This window comes from Lontra canadensis, unplaced genomic scaffold, assembly GCF_010015895.1.
Source record: "Lontra canadensis isolate GAN:19392208 unplaced genomic scaffold, GSC_riverotter_1.0 scaffold137, whole genome shotgun sequence".
NCBI lineage: Eukaryota > Metazoa > Chordata > Mammalia > Carnivora > Mustelidae > Lontra > Lontra canadensis.
In genome coordinates, this window is record NW_022631131.1 from 344,131 (window position 1) to 358,581 (window position 14,451).

Genomic DNA, 14,451 nt, shown 5'->3' on the forward strand with positions numbered 1-14,451 from the left:
TTCTCAGATGTCTTCCCCTGCCCCTCACCAGTGTGCCAGCCCCACCTATTTAATTCTCCGAGGGGGTTCCTTCAGGCTGCAGTGCCCAGAGAAGCTTCAAGGTCGCCAGGTCCCAGAATCCTTCCTTGCCTCACACACCCCAGATCCGCTTCCTAAGGCCTTCAAGTCACTTTGCACTGAAACCTTGAAGCCATCTGACTCTTAATCTTTTGTCCAACCTAGAACATTCGAACTGTTGTCTTTATTTCGGCCTTTAAGACTCATTACGATTTGATCTCAATCTAATTTTCCAGGCATTTCTGTACAAAAGGACACACTACACTTAAATGGACCTAGTTACTATTTCCTGAATATTTCTAGCACCCTTCCCACTTCTCCCTTTAAAAATAATTCCTAGCATCTAAGGACTAGCATCAGCCTTCCTGGGCTTCTCATGGATAGAAGAATTACATCATGTGATTATTTCTAAATTCTGACAATACTATTATTAGCTGTATGGTGATTATCTTAGACCATCTTTTATTGCATTGATGTATGCATGCAAATGTATGTATATTAAGTATATGCATATTTATGAGTAGAAATAAACACACACACAATCATATAGGTATGTATGCAGTTTTATATGGAAAGCTCTTTGTGGGTAGAGACCAGATCTTATAAAACATTGTGCACACAGAAGATAATGCAGTAAGAATCTAGAAAAGGATTGAAGGGCTGAATGACAGCAGGGGAAGTCTAGGGCACAGAAGGGTCAGCTAGCATTCTGGACTAGGAGTCTGGAAACTAGTTACTGTCTCAGCCACTCCAAAAACTTACTGTGTGACCTTGGATGAGGTGTTATTACACACTTTCCATAAGTTTCCCCATCTGCAAAGTAAAGGCACCAGGCTAGCTGACCTCCAAGGCCTCTGACCAGTCTGCTTTGATGCTTCCAAACTGGAGAGATGCATCCTGAAAATGAGGCCTGCGTTTTCAGCGGGAGAGTGTGCCCATTGCTGCCTCTCCCCTCTTCAGTGTTCTGGAACCTTGGAACGGGACCAGAACAAGTGGAGAATGGTGCCATTCCAGCACTAATGGCTAGTTTGACAGATGGGGTGATCATCTCGAGCCATATTATTTTATGACTCAGAGTTTTAATTTAAATCAGGGACAGCTATTAAAATTTCTTCAAATGTCTTTTTGGCATTTGTGGAGATAATCATTTGCCTTTTTGTTATTGTTGTTGTTATGTAATCTCTTCCTGAAACGGGTTATGGTCAAGAGACTTCCTAATGTAAAAAATGAGGCAGGAAGAGAAGAAACTGTAAACAATAATCAGGTAAGAAGTGGTGTTCAGTGGACAATGCATAGTAAGTGTAGCAGGCAGAAAAATGCTCCCCCCCCCACCCCGGAATTTATCCATGTCAAATTCCCAGCCCCTGTGAGTGTGATTTTCTATGACAAAAGATGTGATGATGTCAAGGATCTTGAGAGAAGTGGATCCTGTATTACCAGGTGGGCCCCAAATACCACCACAATTGTAGTTTTAAGACACAGGTAGGGGTGCCTGGGTGGTTCAGTCGGTTAAGCTTAGGTCTTAATCTCAGGGTTGTGAGTTCAAGGCCCATGTTGGGTTCCCTGCTGGGCGTGGAGCCTACTTTAAAAAAAAAAAAAAAAAGAGGCCGAGTGAGTTTTAACCCAGACGTGCGGAGGAGGCGGCAGCAGTGTGAGCACAGAGGCAGAGACTGGAGAGATGTGGCCATGAGCCAAGCAGTGTCTGCAGCCACCAGAAGCTGGCAGAGGCGAGGAATAATCATCCCCCAGAACCTCTGTCCCAGGGTCCTGTGACACCCAGAGTTCAGACTTGGGGCCTCCAGAATTGAGAAAGCACACACTTCTCTCCTGTTAAGTTACCATTGTGTTATCGCAGCCCTAGGGGCCTCTTACTGAAGTAGTTTCTGATATCTCTTATCAATTTCTACTTTTCTGATATTGTGACCAGAAAATGTGGCTGGTGAGACTTCTACCTTTCCAAATGACATTTGGAAATAATATGGAAAAACTAGTTACCACTCACATAGTCACCCAACTGCTTGTAGCTCTTCACACGTGATGGTGGCTCTTGGCTCTGGGCCCGTGAGCCCCCTGGCTCCTCTCCCTTCCTAATTCCCAATTCTTGCCCCTGACGGAGCCTCTTTTACTTTGAGAACTCAGTTTGGATATCACTTCCTGCACTAAAACCTCTCTACATTCCTCGCCCTGGCATGGTTCTCCCTCCTCGGTGTTTCCATAAGGCCTTACGCATCTCCCATTTGACCCTTCTTCCCATTGTTCGTTATAGTGACTTAGCAGGTATGCGCCCACCGCTGGACCGTTAGCTTCTTCACAAAAAGGCCCACCTCCTCCATCTTTCTCTCGTTAACATCCTCCCATGAGGTATTTACCCATCAGCTGCTCTGAGCGCCAGCTACGCCGGGGCTGCGCACGGCCACCATCGTGTGCACTCAAGAAAGTTGGAAAAGCAAGGAATGAATGAAACAAAGCCAATTTTTTTCTTTTTTTAAGTGAGGAGATGAAACTATACTTGCCTATGAGGTGGCTAAAAACCACAAATGAGTAGGAAGACAGTTTTTATTTCCCCTGGCTCTGTTTTCTGAAGTGAAGCTGCATGCAGATCATGGTGTTAGGTCCCCACATAAGATACTCACACTACATCACCTGCATAATGCCGGATTCGAAAATCTCGATCAAACTCCAGGATCTTGTCTGAGGCGCAGAGCTAAGAAATCAATAAGGAGATTGCTGTGAAAACAGATTCTTTTCGTTTTCCTAAAAATATACTCCAGTGTGTCATGTAAGATGATGAGAGTGTCACACATCATGATACCATTATGAACGAAATCACCCTGTGTGGGGCTTATGTGGTAAAGCCTGTGAGCTTTCACTGGAAGTCCTCACAGCTGGACTTATTTCCCAGCCACCCTGGCAGGTGGATACGGCCATGTGATGAGGTGCTTGACAGTGGACAGGGAGAGGAAAGGAAGTGTGGCTGTGTCAGGCCAAAGCTGGTAAGAGGTAGATGACCCTGTACGGTACTTCCTCTTCTCCCACTAGCTGGATGCAGAGAAGGACAGCGGCAAGGGGATAGAAGAGCCGGAAGACAGAAGAAGTCGGGGTCCCTGGGACAGAAACGGACTACTGTCTCTGGTGCGGAAAGCCTGGCTGCTGTCATAAGTGGCCCAGCCTACCCTGACTGACACAGTCTCCTTCTGTTCCAGGCTCCACTTAGGGAATACCACACTGAGGGCTTGCCGTGTGCTGGGCACGTGCATCTCAGGCAATCCTCACTACTGACATTTAAAATATCAGGTGCTCTCTTTTATACACAAGGAAATTAAGGGTCAGAGAGATCAGGTAACTGGCCCAAGTCACAAAGCTCATAGGTGGTCATTCTGGGAAGGATTCTTGGGACCAGATGTAATATCTGCTCTCCTAGGCACACAATGGCCTGGCTCACTTGTCTTTTGCTGAGCTGGGAGTCAAGTTCAGGGTTATCATTTCAAAGGAAACCAACTTCCTCCAGCTATTTCTCCCTGAAGAAGTTTATGGAAAGGCAGTTTTTCTGTGGGGTGGCCTCCACAGTCTCCTTGTTACAGTAATGCCCAGACTCCTTTGTCTGCCCTGTGAAGGATCACGCAATAGTGTACAGGTTCTGAAGCAGACATCTAAGAATCCATAAAGCACTGAGCGCAGTTACGCATGACAAACTTAAGTTGCACTCTTAGCCAAAAACACCCCCAACCAGGAGGGTGGCTTCTACACTCGTAACTGGACTAGTAAAGAAATAGCTTACCCATCAGACAAGTGAATACTTACCAGAAATTAGAGTCAGACTTCCGAGGTTCAAATCTTGGCTCTACCATCTACTTGCTCTGCATCTTAAACAGTTACTTATCCCAGATAGCTGTTCTGAAGCTTCCATGAACCATGGAGACCAAAGTATCTAACATACAGAGGGGTCTCCAAAAAATGGAATCCCTCTTTTCCGCTCTCTCTCGTTAACCATTTTATAAAAGCCTTTCATTTATAAAACTCCTCATGGAAAAGGACCCAGGAGATGCCCACACTAATTGAATATTCTTACATTTGGATATTGCAAAGTCTCAAGTGATCTGAACACAGAAGGTTTTTGACTTTTACGTTTTAGAAATAATTAAGTTCGGTATATCATTTAACTTTATGTTTACAGTACTTTGAATAGGAATTTCATGGTTTATTGGACCATTTGCCTATCTCTCCATGATAACCTTAATGTAGGAGGAACCATTTAGCTCCTAAATAAATACAAGGCAGAAACCTCGGATTTAACATGCCAGTAGCTTGAGGGGATCTGTAACCAACAGCAAATGTTAACACCTGGCGTAACGTACAGGATAGTAGCGTTTTTTAAAAGAAAGATTCATAATGATGGAAATATCCTGACAGCTTGGTTATCCCATTTCTTTCCTTTGTTAAAGCAGTAATCCTAGAAATTAACACACTTTAGAAATCCCCATCTCGGGGCGCCTGTGTGGCTCAGTGGGTTAAGCCTCTGCCTTCGGCCTAGGTCATGATCTCAGGGTTCTGAGATCAAGCCCCGCATTGGGCTCTCCGCTCCGCAAGCAAGGAGCCTGCTTCTCCATCTCTCTCTGCCTGCCTCTCTGCCTACTGATCTCTATCAAATAAATAAATAAAATCTTTAAAAAAAAAAAAAAAAAGAAATCCCCATCTCAGGGGGAAACCTCCTCCAGCATCACCTCCCCTTACCCTGTCAGACAAGGGGAGTGGGGAGGGAGATGCTGGAAAAAAGAGCCACCGGGTTGGTGTCTTTGACTCTAACCCGGTGGCTCTTTTGTAAAGAAAAGAAAGAAAGAAAATCCCTGGGGTGCCTGGGTAGCTCAGCTGGTTGGACATCCAATTTTTTTTTTTTAAGATTTTATTTATTTGACAGAAACACAGCGAGAGAGGGAACACAAACAGGGGGAGTGGGAGAGGGAGAAACAGGCTTCCCACTGAGCAGAGAGGACGATGGAGGGCTCACTCCCAGGACCCCGGGATCACGACCTGAGCCAAAGGCAGACGTTTAACGACTGAGCCACTCAGGTGCCCCTGGGCGTCCTATTCTTGATTTGGGTTCAGGTCATGAACTGAGAGTGTGAGACTGAACCCTGTGTTGGGTTCCATGCTCAGCGGGGAGTCTGCTTGTCCCTCTCCCTCTGCTCCACCCCCCTCCACTCACTCATTCTCTCTCTCCAATAAGTAAATAAAATCTTAAAAAAAAAAAGAATTCCTGTCTTCCCAGATAAACTATTATCTGGCAATTTCTTACCACATCAGTGGCAACTACTTAAAAGTACTCTGTATCATGGCTACCTTCAGAATGAGATATTTCAAAATATTTGGTGGACAAATTTAAGTCAGGTGTATAAATGGCCAAGTTGAATCAAAATGAGGTGGTTTATCATGAATCATAATTACTTATTTAAATGAAGTGGAGCCCTGCATGTTTCAGTTTAAAATTCCATATTCCATCAGATTTATTTGGTATGATCGTGACCAAACTCAATTCAATTTTACAAACACTGATTATCTCCCGTCTGGGGTAGGCAGGATGTTAGGTGAGTCTCCAGAACCTGGGCTGGGATTGTAAGGGATGTAGACAACCACTGTAGGATGGAGATACCATCTTACAACAGATCACTTTAAATGGGGTAGGATGCTTCTAACTGGGCTCACTGCTCTGTCCCCAGCACCCGACTTATGCCTGGGAGATGAGGGGCATGTAGGAAGCACTTGTGTTATACATGGGAAATGACTGAAGATGTAAAATGTCAGACCGTAGGATCCGATAGCTGACTGACTTGTAGTCAGGATCCTAGTCAACCCCCGGGAAGAGACCAAGGAGAGCCTCTTAGAAATAAAATGGCCTAAAATAACTATCAGCCAGTAATCCATTTCTTGATGATTTGTGCTTTATCTAGTTAACTATAGATTCTTTCTGTTCCCATTACACACTTTCAAAGGGAGCAAAATTAGAAAATGGACTTACTCGTGCTAAAAAAAATTGGCAGTGTGTCATAGATTTACATGCAAATATGGAGGAGCAGAAATGCTTGCTCCTTTCTTTATGGAAGCGACGGAGCATCGGGGCTGTTTCTCCTTCGGCTTCTGGCTGCTGGACAAGCCGGTATTTGTGGGGAACACTGAGGGATGACGGTGGCCCCTCCTAGGGCAAATCCTAATGGCAAACACACTGTACGCAAAGCCCGGCACGAGAGTCTGACAACCACAACGGCCACCACTTATTACAGAAATGTGATCTGTTTAATAACCTTTTTAGAATGTGGAAAATGGGGAATTGAGAGGGATATCCATTCATTTAGGGGAACGAGTTTCCTTGTGATGGGGAGAATTATGGCCAGAGCTTCTCTATGCTCAAGAAAGTCACGGAGTTTGAAGAACTGTGGCAGAGTACACATACTACATTTTATAACTGATTACAGTAAAAAGTCAAGGACAAAAGCTGTTTTCAGTGCCAGAATTATCAGATGCAGGAGCAAAATTCTAGCACATGAACAAAGCCTCTGTACCTATTGGTTATAAATGACATCATGCTTTCTAAAATCATGTTCATTTTTTCCTATTTCTAGCAAATTGAATAGTCTGGAGCTCCCTCTCCTGGATATTATGATTTTTATCGCTCTTGTCATCCCATAAACCAGAGAGGCAGAATTTATTTATAGCAGTAGGCCACTTAATGGATGCTTGTGGCTCTCCTTGCTTCCTTGAGTGGACATTCTTTTAACCCAACATTTAAGACCATTTAATTCTGTTCAGCAATGGGGAAAATGTGACAGCTCAAAAGGAGAGGAAGTCCTCATAAAACACATTACCTTCCGGCTGGAAAAATGGCCGTGTTTGCCCAATTTACTATTAAGTGCTTCGAGGAATATTTCGTCGGTGACTTTGCCGACGTTCATGCAGGCGTCATCCAGAATGGCGATGATCCCCTTGTGCTGCTGCTCCACGAGGTCCACGATGATCTGATTGTTGAAGTAATCGATCTGGAGGACACAGCAAGGAAGCCGTTCCAGAGGGACCAGAGACCAGCACGGGCAAAACGCCGGCGCCTGTGCACATCTCAGGGGTTCAGATAAAGTTATCTTGGTGGGAAACAGGCCCAGAGTATTACTGAGGTCTAATGCTAAAATGACCACATGTTCTATTGGAGGCTCATTTTTAAATTTCTTTATGGACTTTATATCATGAAACACTTCGTGTACGTGAGGATAGCTCAAGGCAAGAATTATAAAAGAGGCAGTGTTCCCTCAACACAAACTTTTGTTTTAATCCCGCACCTCACCCCACTCCTTCATACTCTCAATCCCCCAATCTGTTTGCCATTTAATCACAAGACCCACACTCCATGATGTACCAACAAATAACCTGAAAGTATTATTTGACTCATAACTGGATGAGGTTACAGCATCACATAGAACTCGAATTTTTAGTTCTACAGCCTTCAAGGACTAAAACCCAAAAGAGTGTCTTCTCCAGCTTTCCCCAAGTGAAAAAGGCACGCAGAGGTCTAAAAGACGTTTGATGTCTCTCTGGGCAAAATATAAAAAATTTAAAAATATAAAAATATAAAAAATTTAATTCTAGGGGTACCTGGGTGGCTCAGTGGGTTAAGCCTCTGCCTTCAGCTCAGGTCATGATCTCAGAGTCCTGGGATCGAGCCCCGCATCAGGCTCTCTGTTCAGCAGGGAGTCTGCTCCCCCCACCCCCTGCCTGCCTCTCTGCCTACTTGTGATCGCTCTCTTTCTGTCAAATAAATAAAATCTTAAAAAAAAAGAATAAACTTTTTGTGTGCTTTTGTGAGCTGAATAAAGTTCTAAATAACAGGATTTTTAGCAGCTTCAGTATACGTGGAGTTTATCCCAAATACCTCTTGTGCAACCGTTTATTCAGAGAGCGCCCATCTCACCGTGCACTGGCCTCATGCAGGCTCTCTGTGCGCCATTTGGAGACGGGCAGTTTACTATCACAGTTTAGTCCTGGGCGCTGATGTGTCCCCCTCATTTTGTAGGTACCTAAACCAGAGTGTTGTCTCCATCCTCTCCTGTAAGATCTATAAGCTCAGAATACACAATTTCCGTCTCTCATGGACCCTGCTCCATGCTATTTAAGGTCCAAGGACTCATGCCAGTTGTCTGTCTTTGGGTTTCAGCTCTGCCCTCCTCCTCTAAGCTCTCTTCTGTATTGATGGACTGACGGCGGGGTGGCTTCTGCTTCCTTTTTCATACTTTACTGCTCTATCTATATCAGTGAATCTCAAGAGGATGACTACCTCTGCCCCAGCGGCATTTGGCAGTGTCTGGAGACATTTTTGAATGTCATGACTATGTGATCAGTGGGAAGAGGCCACTACACATTGCACAATGCCCGGGACAGCCCCACAACAAAGACTTACCTGGCCCAGAACGTCAATAGTCCAGAGGTGGAGAAACCTGGTCTACATACGTACTTTTATGGTGGACACATATTACTATTCCTAATTAGGGAGAAGAGTTATCTCCAGGTTTTGAAACAATATCCTTACTCTTCTCAAAAAGCAGTAACTCGGGGCACCTGGGTGGCTCAGTGGGTTAAAGCCTCTGCCTTCGGCTCAGGTCATGATCCCAGGGTCCTGGGATCGAGCCCCGCGTCGGGCTCTCTGCTCGGCGGGAGCCTGCTTCCTCCTCTCTCTCTCTCTCTCTCTGCCTGCCTCTCTGCCTACTTGTAGTCTCTGCCTGTCAAATAAATAAATAAATAATCTTAAAAAAAAAAAAAAAAAGAAGTAACTCTTAGATTAATTATTACCTGAAGTCTTAGACCTTGGGGGTATGGAATTAAAGACTAGATCTTTTGCCCTAGGGACAAAACAAGTCCTCTAAAGAACCAACTGTCTGACTAAAGTGATGAGTCTTTGCTGAAGAGTTCGGTAACTTTTAGTTCATAAGTTTAAGGTTACTTCAAACGTTGCTTCAAGTTGTGGCTTCCAAACCAGGTTTTTTCCAGCAGTCTTGAATCCCAGTAGGTTTTAGGGATTACAGGGGGCAGGAGGAGACAGGACGAGGTAGCTCAGGGGCAGAGAGGTCTGGGCCACCCATTCCCACCGCAGACGGAGCATCTGGTGCCCAACTGCCCAGTCCCAGCAGCTAAAAATGACTTGTAAACTACAGCACCGAAAGCCTGTGAAGGTGAGTCGAACAGGGAGACAACCAAGCCTTAGGAACCCCCTGACAGAAGTCCACATACCACCTATGAAAGAGACCAGCAGAAAAACACTGATCCTGAAACCAGCCGAGACTGCGGATCTAGCAACCACGGGCATAACGGAACAGAGACATAGACGGGTGACACCTCGGGAGTCCGACAAGCAAAATCCAGACTGTGGCAAGCTCAACAGAACAAACGGCTCATCCTCATCAACAGAAGGTTGTGAGGAAAAAAGAGAGACGGAGGAGAAAACCTCTAGATATGTGAACGTCCTGTCAACCAACCACGATGTAAGAACCTTGGTTGGGTCCAAATTTAAGCAATTATAAAAACAGACTAAAACAACCCCTGTAAGATGACTGAGGAAATTCAAGCACTGACTGGGTATTTGATGATAATAAGGAATTACTGTTATATTTCTTAGGTGTGATAAAGGTACTGTGGTCATGGTATTTATAAAAGTCTCCACCTTTTAGAGAAGCACACTGGGTTATTTAAGGATGATACAATATGATGTCTGAGATTTGCTTCAAAATAACCTGGGGGTGGGGTGGTTGGGTCCAGATGACATGAGCCTGACAACCCACCGACAGTTGTCATGGTTGGTGACAGGCCCATGGAGTTTATTATATCGCGATCTCTGCTCTTACGTTTGCTTGAAATTTTCCATAATAAAAAAATCAATCACCATGTTCATTAACTGAGGTTTTTTTTTTTTTAAAGGAAATAATTACCCAGAGTAGAGATTCCAATCTGGGGGGACCCAGCAGGTAGTATGGTAACAATTACCTGGGATCTAGCCTTTTGTCCCCTCTAGGACATTTACTTCTTGGTTTATTTTGGTTTATTTTGCTGAAGATTTTTGCATTTTTGCATTTTGCTCCCTTTTCAGATGTTTGGCATAGCCTACTGTGGTTGTCGACTTTTCTCCTTACCAACTATGCCTGTGGAATTTGATATCCTGATTTTTAAAGGTTATTTTTGACCAGTATCTCTGAATCACCTCTGAATAACAAGTTTTATGATTAAATGTGTCATAAAAATTGAAGCTTCCATTGTAATTGTGTATTAAATTGTACAGCAGATCCCTTCTAAGAAAGCTACATCTAAACTTAACTGACTTACATCTTAAATGTGCTATGAGAGTTCACTGCTTAAATCACAATTATAGGTCATTCTAATACAAAGGAATAATACGCCTTTTGGTTCATTTGTAAAACAGTAAAATTTACACTAAGATACTCGAACAAAAATTTTTTTCTGGTATTCTGATGTTTAACACGTGCTGGGAGGCAAGGATGCAATTTGAGGCACGACTGGTACTAACTATACCACTGTCTCCCTTCTGAATGAGAGGAAAGAGAAAGTAGGAAGGTGGGAAGAAATATAAAAGTAACTTATATACAGCCTATCAAATAAGCTTTTTAGGGGCGCCTGGGTGGCTCAGTTGGTTAAGCAACTGCCTTCGGCTCAGGTCATGATCCCGGAGTCACGGGATCGAGTCCTGCATCAGGCTCCCAGCTCCGTGGGGAGTCCGCTTCTCCCTCTGACCTCTGCTCTCATGCTCTCTTTCACTGTTTCTCTCTCAAATAAATAAAAAATTTTTTTAAAAAATAAGCTTTTTACTACTATGTCAGATATTAAAAAACTACTAAACTTTATTGTGTGTTCTATTCGGCAAGAGAATAAACACAGTTTCATAAACACAGAAGTGCGTGGAAACCTGGAAGTTTTTGCATTTCTCAAGTCTGTTCTCAAAATTGTTTAAAAATACAAATTTAAAAGCAAACATTACTAGGTTTCATCCTTCCACAAGCAGGAGGTCTAATGGCAAGAGAGCCACCCAAGTCATGCTTTGCAGCAGTGCTGTCTGGGGCTCCTGCCCCGGGGCAGTCCCACTTTCTGGCCCGGCCTCACCAGACGTTTGACTGTGACAACTGTCAGGGTTCAAAAAGGGCCACATGAAGGTGACACCAGCTGGGACACGAAGGACAGCTGACGGAAGGAAATGTTAATGATTTCACACCTGGGTTTTGGAGAATATAAACTATAATAACCAAAGAGAGTAACAGTGCCACTTAGACTGCAAAGTAGAGGAGTGGGGGGAAAAAGCAGAAATAAGAGAAGAAAGGGGACGGAAAGAGAATAAACTAAATTTGGAAGCCAAGCTCAATCAGTTTAAGGCAAAAGTTGGTCCTTCGAGTGACCGCTCTGTGGCGCTAAACTCTGCGAGACAGGTATGAGCCCGGAGACCATGGAGCACCTGCTCTCAAGTCCAAAGGCTGTAAGTCAGCATTCCCGCGCAGCAACAGGGCAGTCCATCCAATGAGAGACATTCCACCCGCACACCCCGAAAATGACCTTTCATCACGTATCTCCAGAAGGAAAGCTAACGTTCGGATGTTTCATGGGCCCAAGAAAATTGCTAAAACGATGAGCTCTGACACTCTTTGACAGCATGCGTGGGGAGGCTACCTCCCCGAGGCCCACTCACGTGCTTCCAGGGGATGCCCTCCCGCTGGTACTCCTCCTGCTCCTGCTTCAGCACCAGCTGGATGAACAGCTGCTGCAGCTTCTCATTGCAGTAGTTGATGCAGAACTGCTCGAAGCTGCGAGAGACGGGACCGATCAGGCTCGGAGACCTAACAAGAACAGTAGCGTCTGAAGCAGGTCACCCAGCTTACCTGTTGTTGTCAAAGATTTCAAACCCATAGATATCCAAGACACCGATGACGGTGTTTTTCCCATGGATCGTGGTGTCGTAGTTCTTGACCTCAATAATGTCATTGATGCGGGTGACGATCCAGCCAAAGAGGCGTTCGTATATCGCCTGTGAGAGGAACAACATCATTCACTCTTGCCCGCTTACGACTGTGTCTTCTGTTTAGATCCGTGCTAAGCTTTAAATTCTTACCTACTTTCTCCTTACCACCTAACATAGCTGTTATTACTCTAAGCAGAAAAATAAGAAATGCAGATCAGCTGTTTTAAAAAAACAAAACAAAACAACTGCACGATGCAGGTAACACTCAAGGAAACGGTTTGGACTTTTTAAGATTATTACCGGTCACTATGGCATTCGGACACCACTCCCGGGTTCGTCTCTGCGCTCGGCTCTATCAATAACTTCCCTACTCCCTCACAGAAGTCGCCTCATTACTTGCTTGTGAATTTCATCAGATATGAGAAAGTGGGGAACCAATGAGTTAATATCTACGTTCCAGTAAAGCTCTGTGGATTCTAAAAATACAAATATCGATTTTTAATGCTTTGTAAAGATCTGAGCCAAAGACCGCAGTTTGAAGTTCTTAGAGAACCCAACGCATATCCAATGCCCGCGGACATGCACAGCCAGATGCACGTGGACAAAGGCACCACAGGCTCCGCGTATGCACATCGGACACAAGGACGCTCCACGGCGCGTCTTCAGCACACACCGTTTAGCAGCTCCCTCCAGCCACCTCTCCCTCCACCTGCACTTATCCACATGCCCGGCCTCCTCTCTTTGCCTCCCTTTTACTCTTTGATCCAGTCCAGTCTTCGCCTACCTCCCACCACTGGACTGAAATGGCTCATCAAAGACCCCAAGCACCTCGGTGTAGACATTTTCATAGGCCTCTGTACGGATGTCTTACCCAGACACTCAGCGTCACTCCACCTGGTTTCCCACCTTCTTCTTGAACTTTCTCCCCTCTGGGACTTGGGACGCCACACCTCCCTAATTTTTCTCCTATTTCACTGGCTGCTCCTGCTGGCTGACCTTTGGTAAAATCTCCTCCACCTGACCTCTAAAAGGAGGAGTTCTTCTGGTCCTCTTTACTCTAACACCTCCGGAGCCATCTCATTCGATGTTAAACAGACCTGCTACAATACTACGCCCAAGTCTACTACTCCGATGCAGACCTCTCCTCTGAGTGCCAGACTCACATGCTCGACAGCCAACCCGACAATATTCTTAGGGGCTCACAGCCATCTCCTACACTGTGCTGTCAGGACTCCTGCTCTTCCCACCTCCGAAAACTGTTCCCACCTTACTTCTGAGCATGAACAAAGGACTCTAGAAATGTAGGAATTTATTCACTCAACAAGTATTAGCTGACTACTTACTCTGGGCAGGTTACTGGAGATATAGTACTGAAGCAAACATAAACACGGTCTCGGTCTCCAAGGAGGACAGGGAAGTAGGAGAAAAGAAACCCCCCCCCCCCCGCCACACACACACACTCCCCCCACCCCCACCCCAAAGGTGAGGTGCGTGGCTTCAGAGGATAATTTAACCTGTTCGGGATTCAGAGGCCAGGGAAGGCTTCCCTGAGAAAGTGGGCTGAGATCAGAAGGATGAGTAAGAGTTGACGAAGCAAGAGGGGGTGAGACAAGGGATCCAAGCAAGCAGAGGCTTGGATCCTGTGCAAAGGCCCTGTGGCTAGAGGGAGAAAGGGATAAAGACCACCTGCAAGGCCTGAGCGAACACTAACGTGCTGGAATGAAGGGAGGAGACTGGAGCATGGTGCGGAATGAGGCAGGAGACACAGGCTGGAGTCAGAGCACTCTAGGAGTGATCCTTGATTTTATGGTTCCCCAGACAAACAGGGGCTGTGGGTTTTACGTCTCCAACCATCCTCTTTCCCCCATTTCTACGCAACCTGCCATCATCTCTCTCCTGGCTACTAAAATATCCCCTTAATGGTCCCCCTGTTTCCATCCCCACCCGCAGAAGAGTCTCCATACTGAAGCCAGAGCGATTGGCTTAAAAATGCAGAATCGCTCGTTGCTTCTGCTTAGAATCCTCCACTCTCCATTGCACTTGGATAAATCCAAATTCCTCTGGAGACTACAACCAAGCCTGGGACTCAAAAGAGTAAAAATGGAATATGTGCCATCTAACCAAACAGCGACAAAGAGAAAGAAAACAAGAAAATGTAATCTTGGGAACGTAACACGCTTGCCATGCAGATAACAGACCAAGGGTTAAAGGGATGAGCTCTCACAAACACGCAACAGAACAGCAAGAGGCCCTGAGGAAGATGTACAAAGGACACACCAGGTGATTCCCAGAACGGACTTAAATACCTTACAGACATGCGGAAAGATGCTCAAATACATGGGCAATGAAACGAACGTAATCACAAGATACTTCCATATACCCATAGTCCGTCAACTTAGAGTCTA

At 45.1% G+C, this 14,451-nt stretch overlaps 1 protein-coding gene across 2 annotated transcripts in view; it reads right to left on the reverse strand.

The window, feature by feature from the left end:
- The window catches only part of MYO1D (myosin ID), a 335,010-nt gene that overhangs the window by 213,984 nt on the left and 106,575 nt on the right, over window positions 1–14,451 (reverse strand). For both annotated transcript variants that reach the window (XM_032843261.1, XM_032843262.1), the window contains exons 9-12: window positions 11,967–12,112; window positions 11,777–11,891; window positions 6,915–7,085; window positions 2,691–2,761 (exon numbers count right to left, since the gene is read on the reverse strand). In XM_032843261.1, the coding sequence (XP_032699152.1) occupies window positions 2,691–2,761; window positions 6,915–7,085; window positions 11,777–11,891; window positions 11,967–12,112 (503 nt within the window). The remainder of the gene's footprint in view (window positions 1–2,690; window positions 2,762–6,914; window positions 7,086–11,776; window positions 11,892–11,966; window positions 12,113–14,451) is intronic.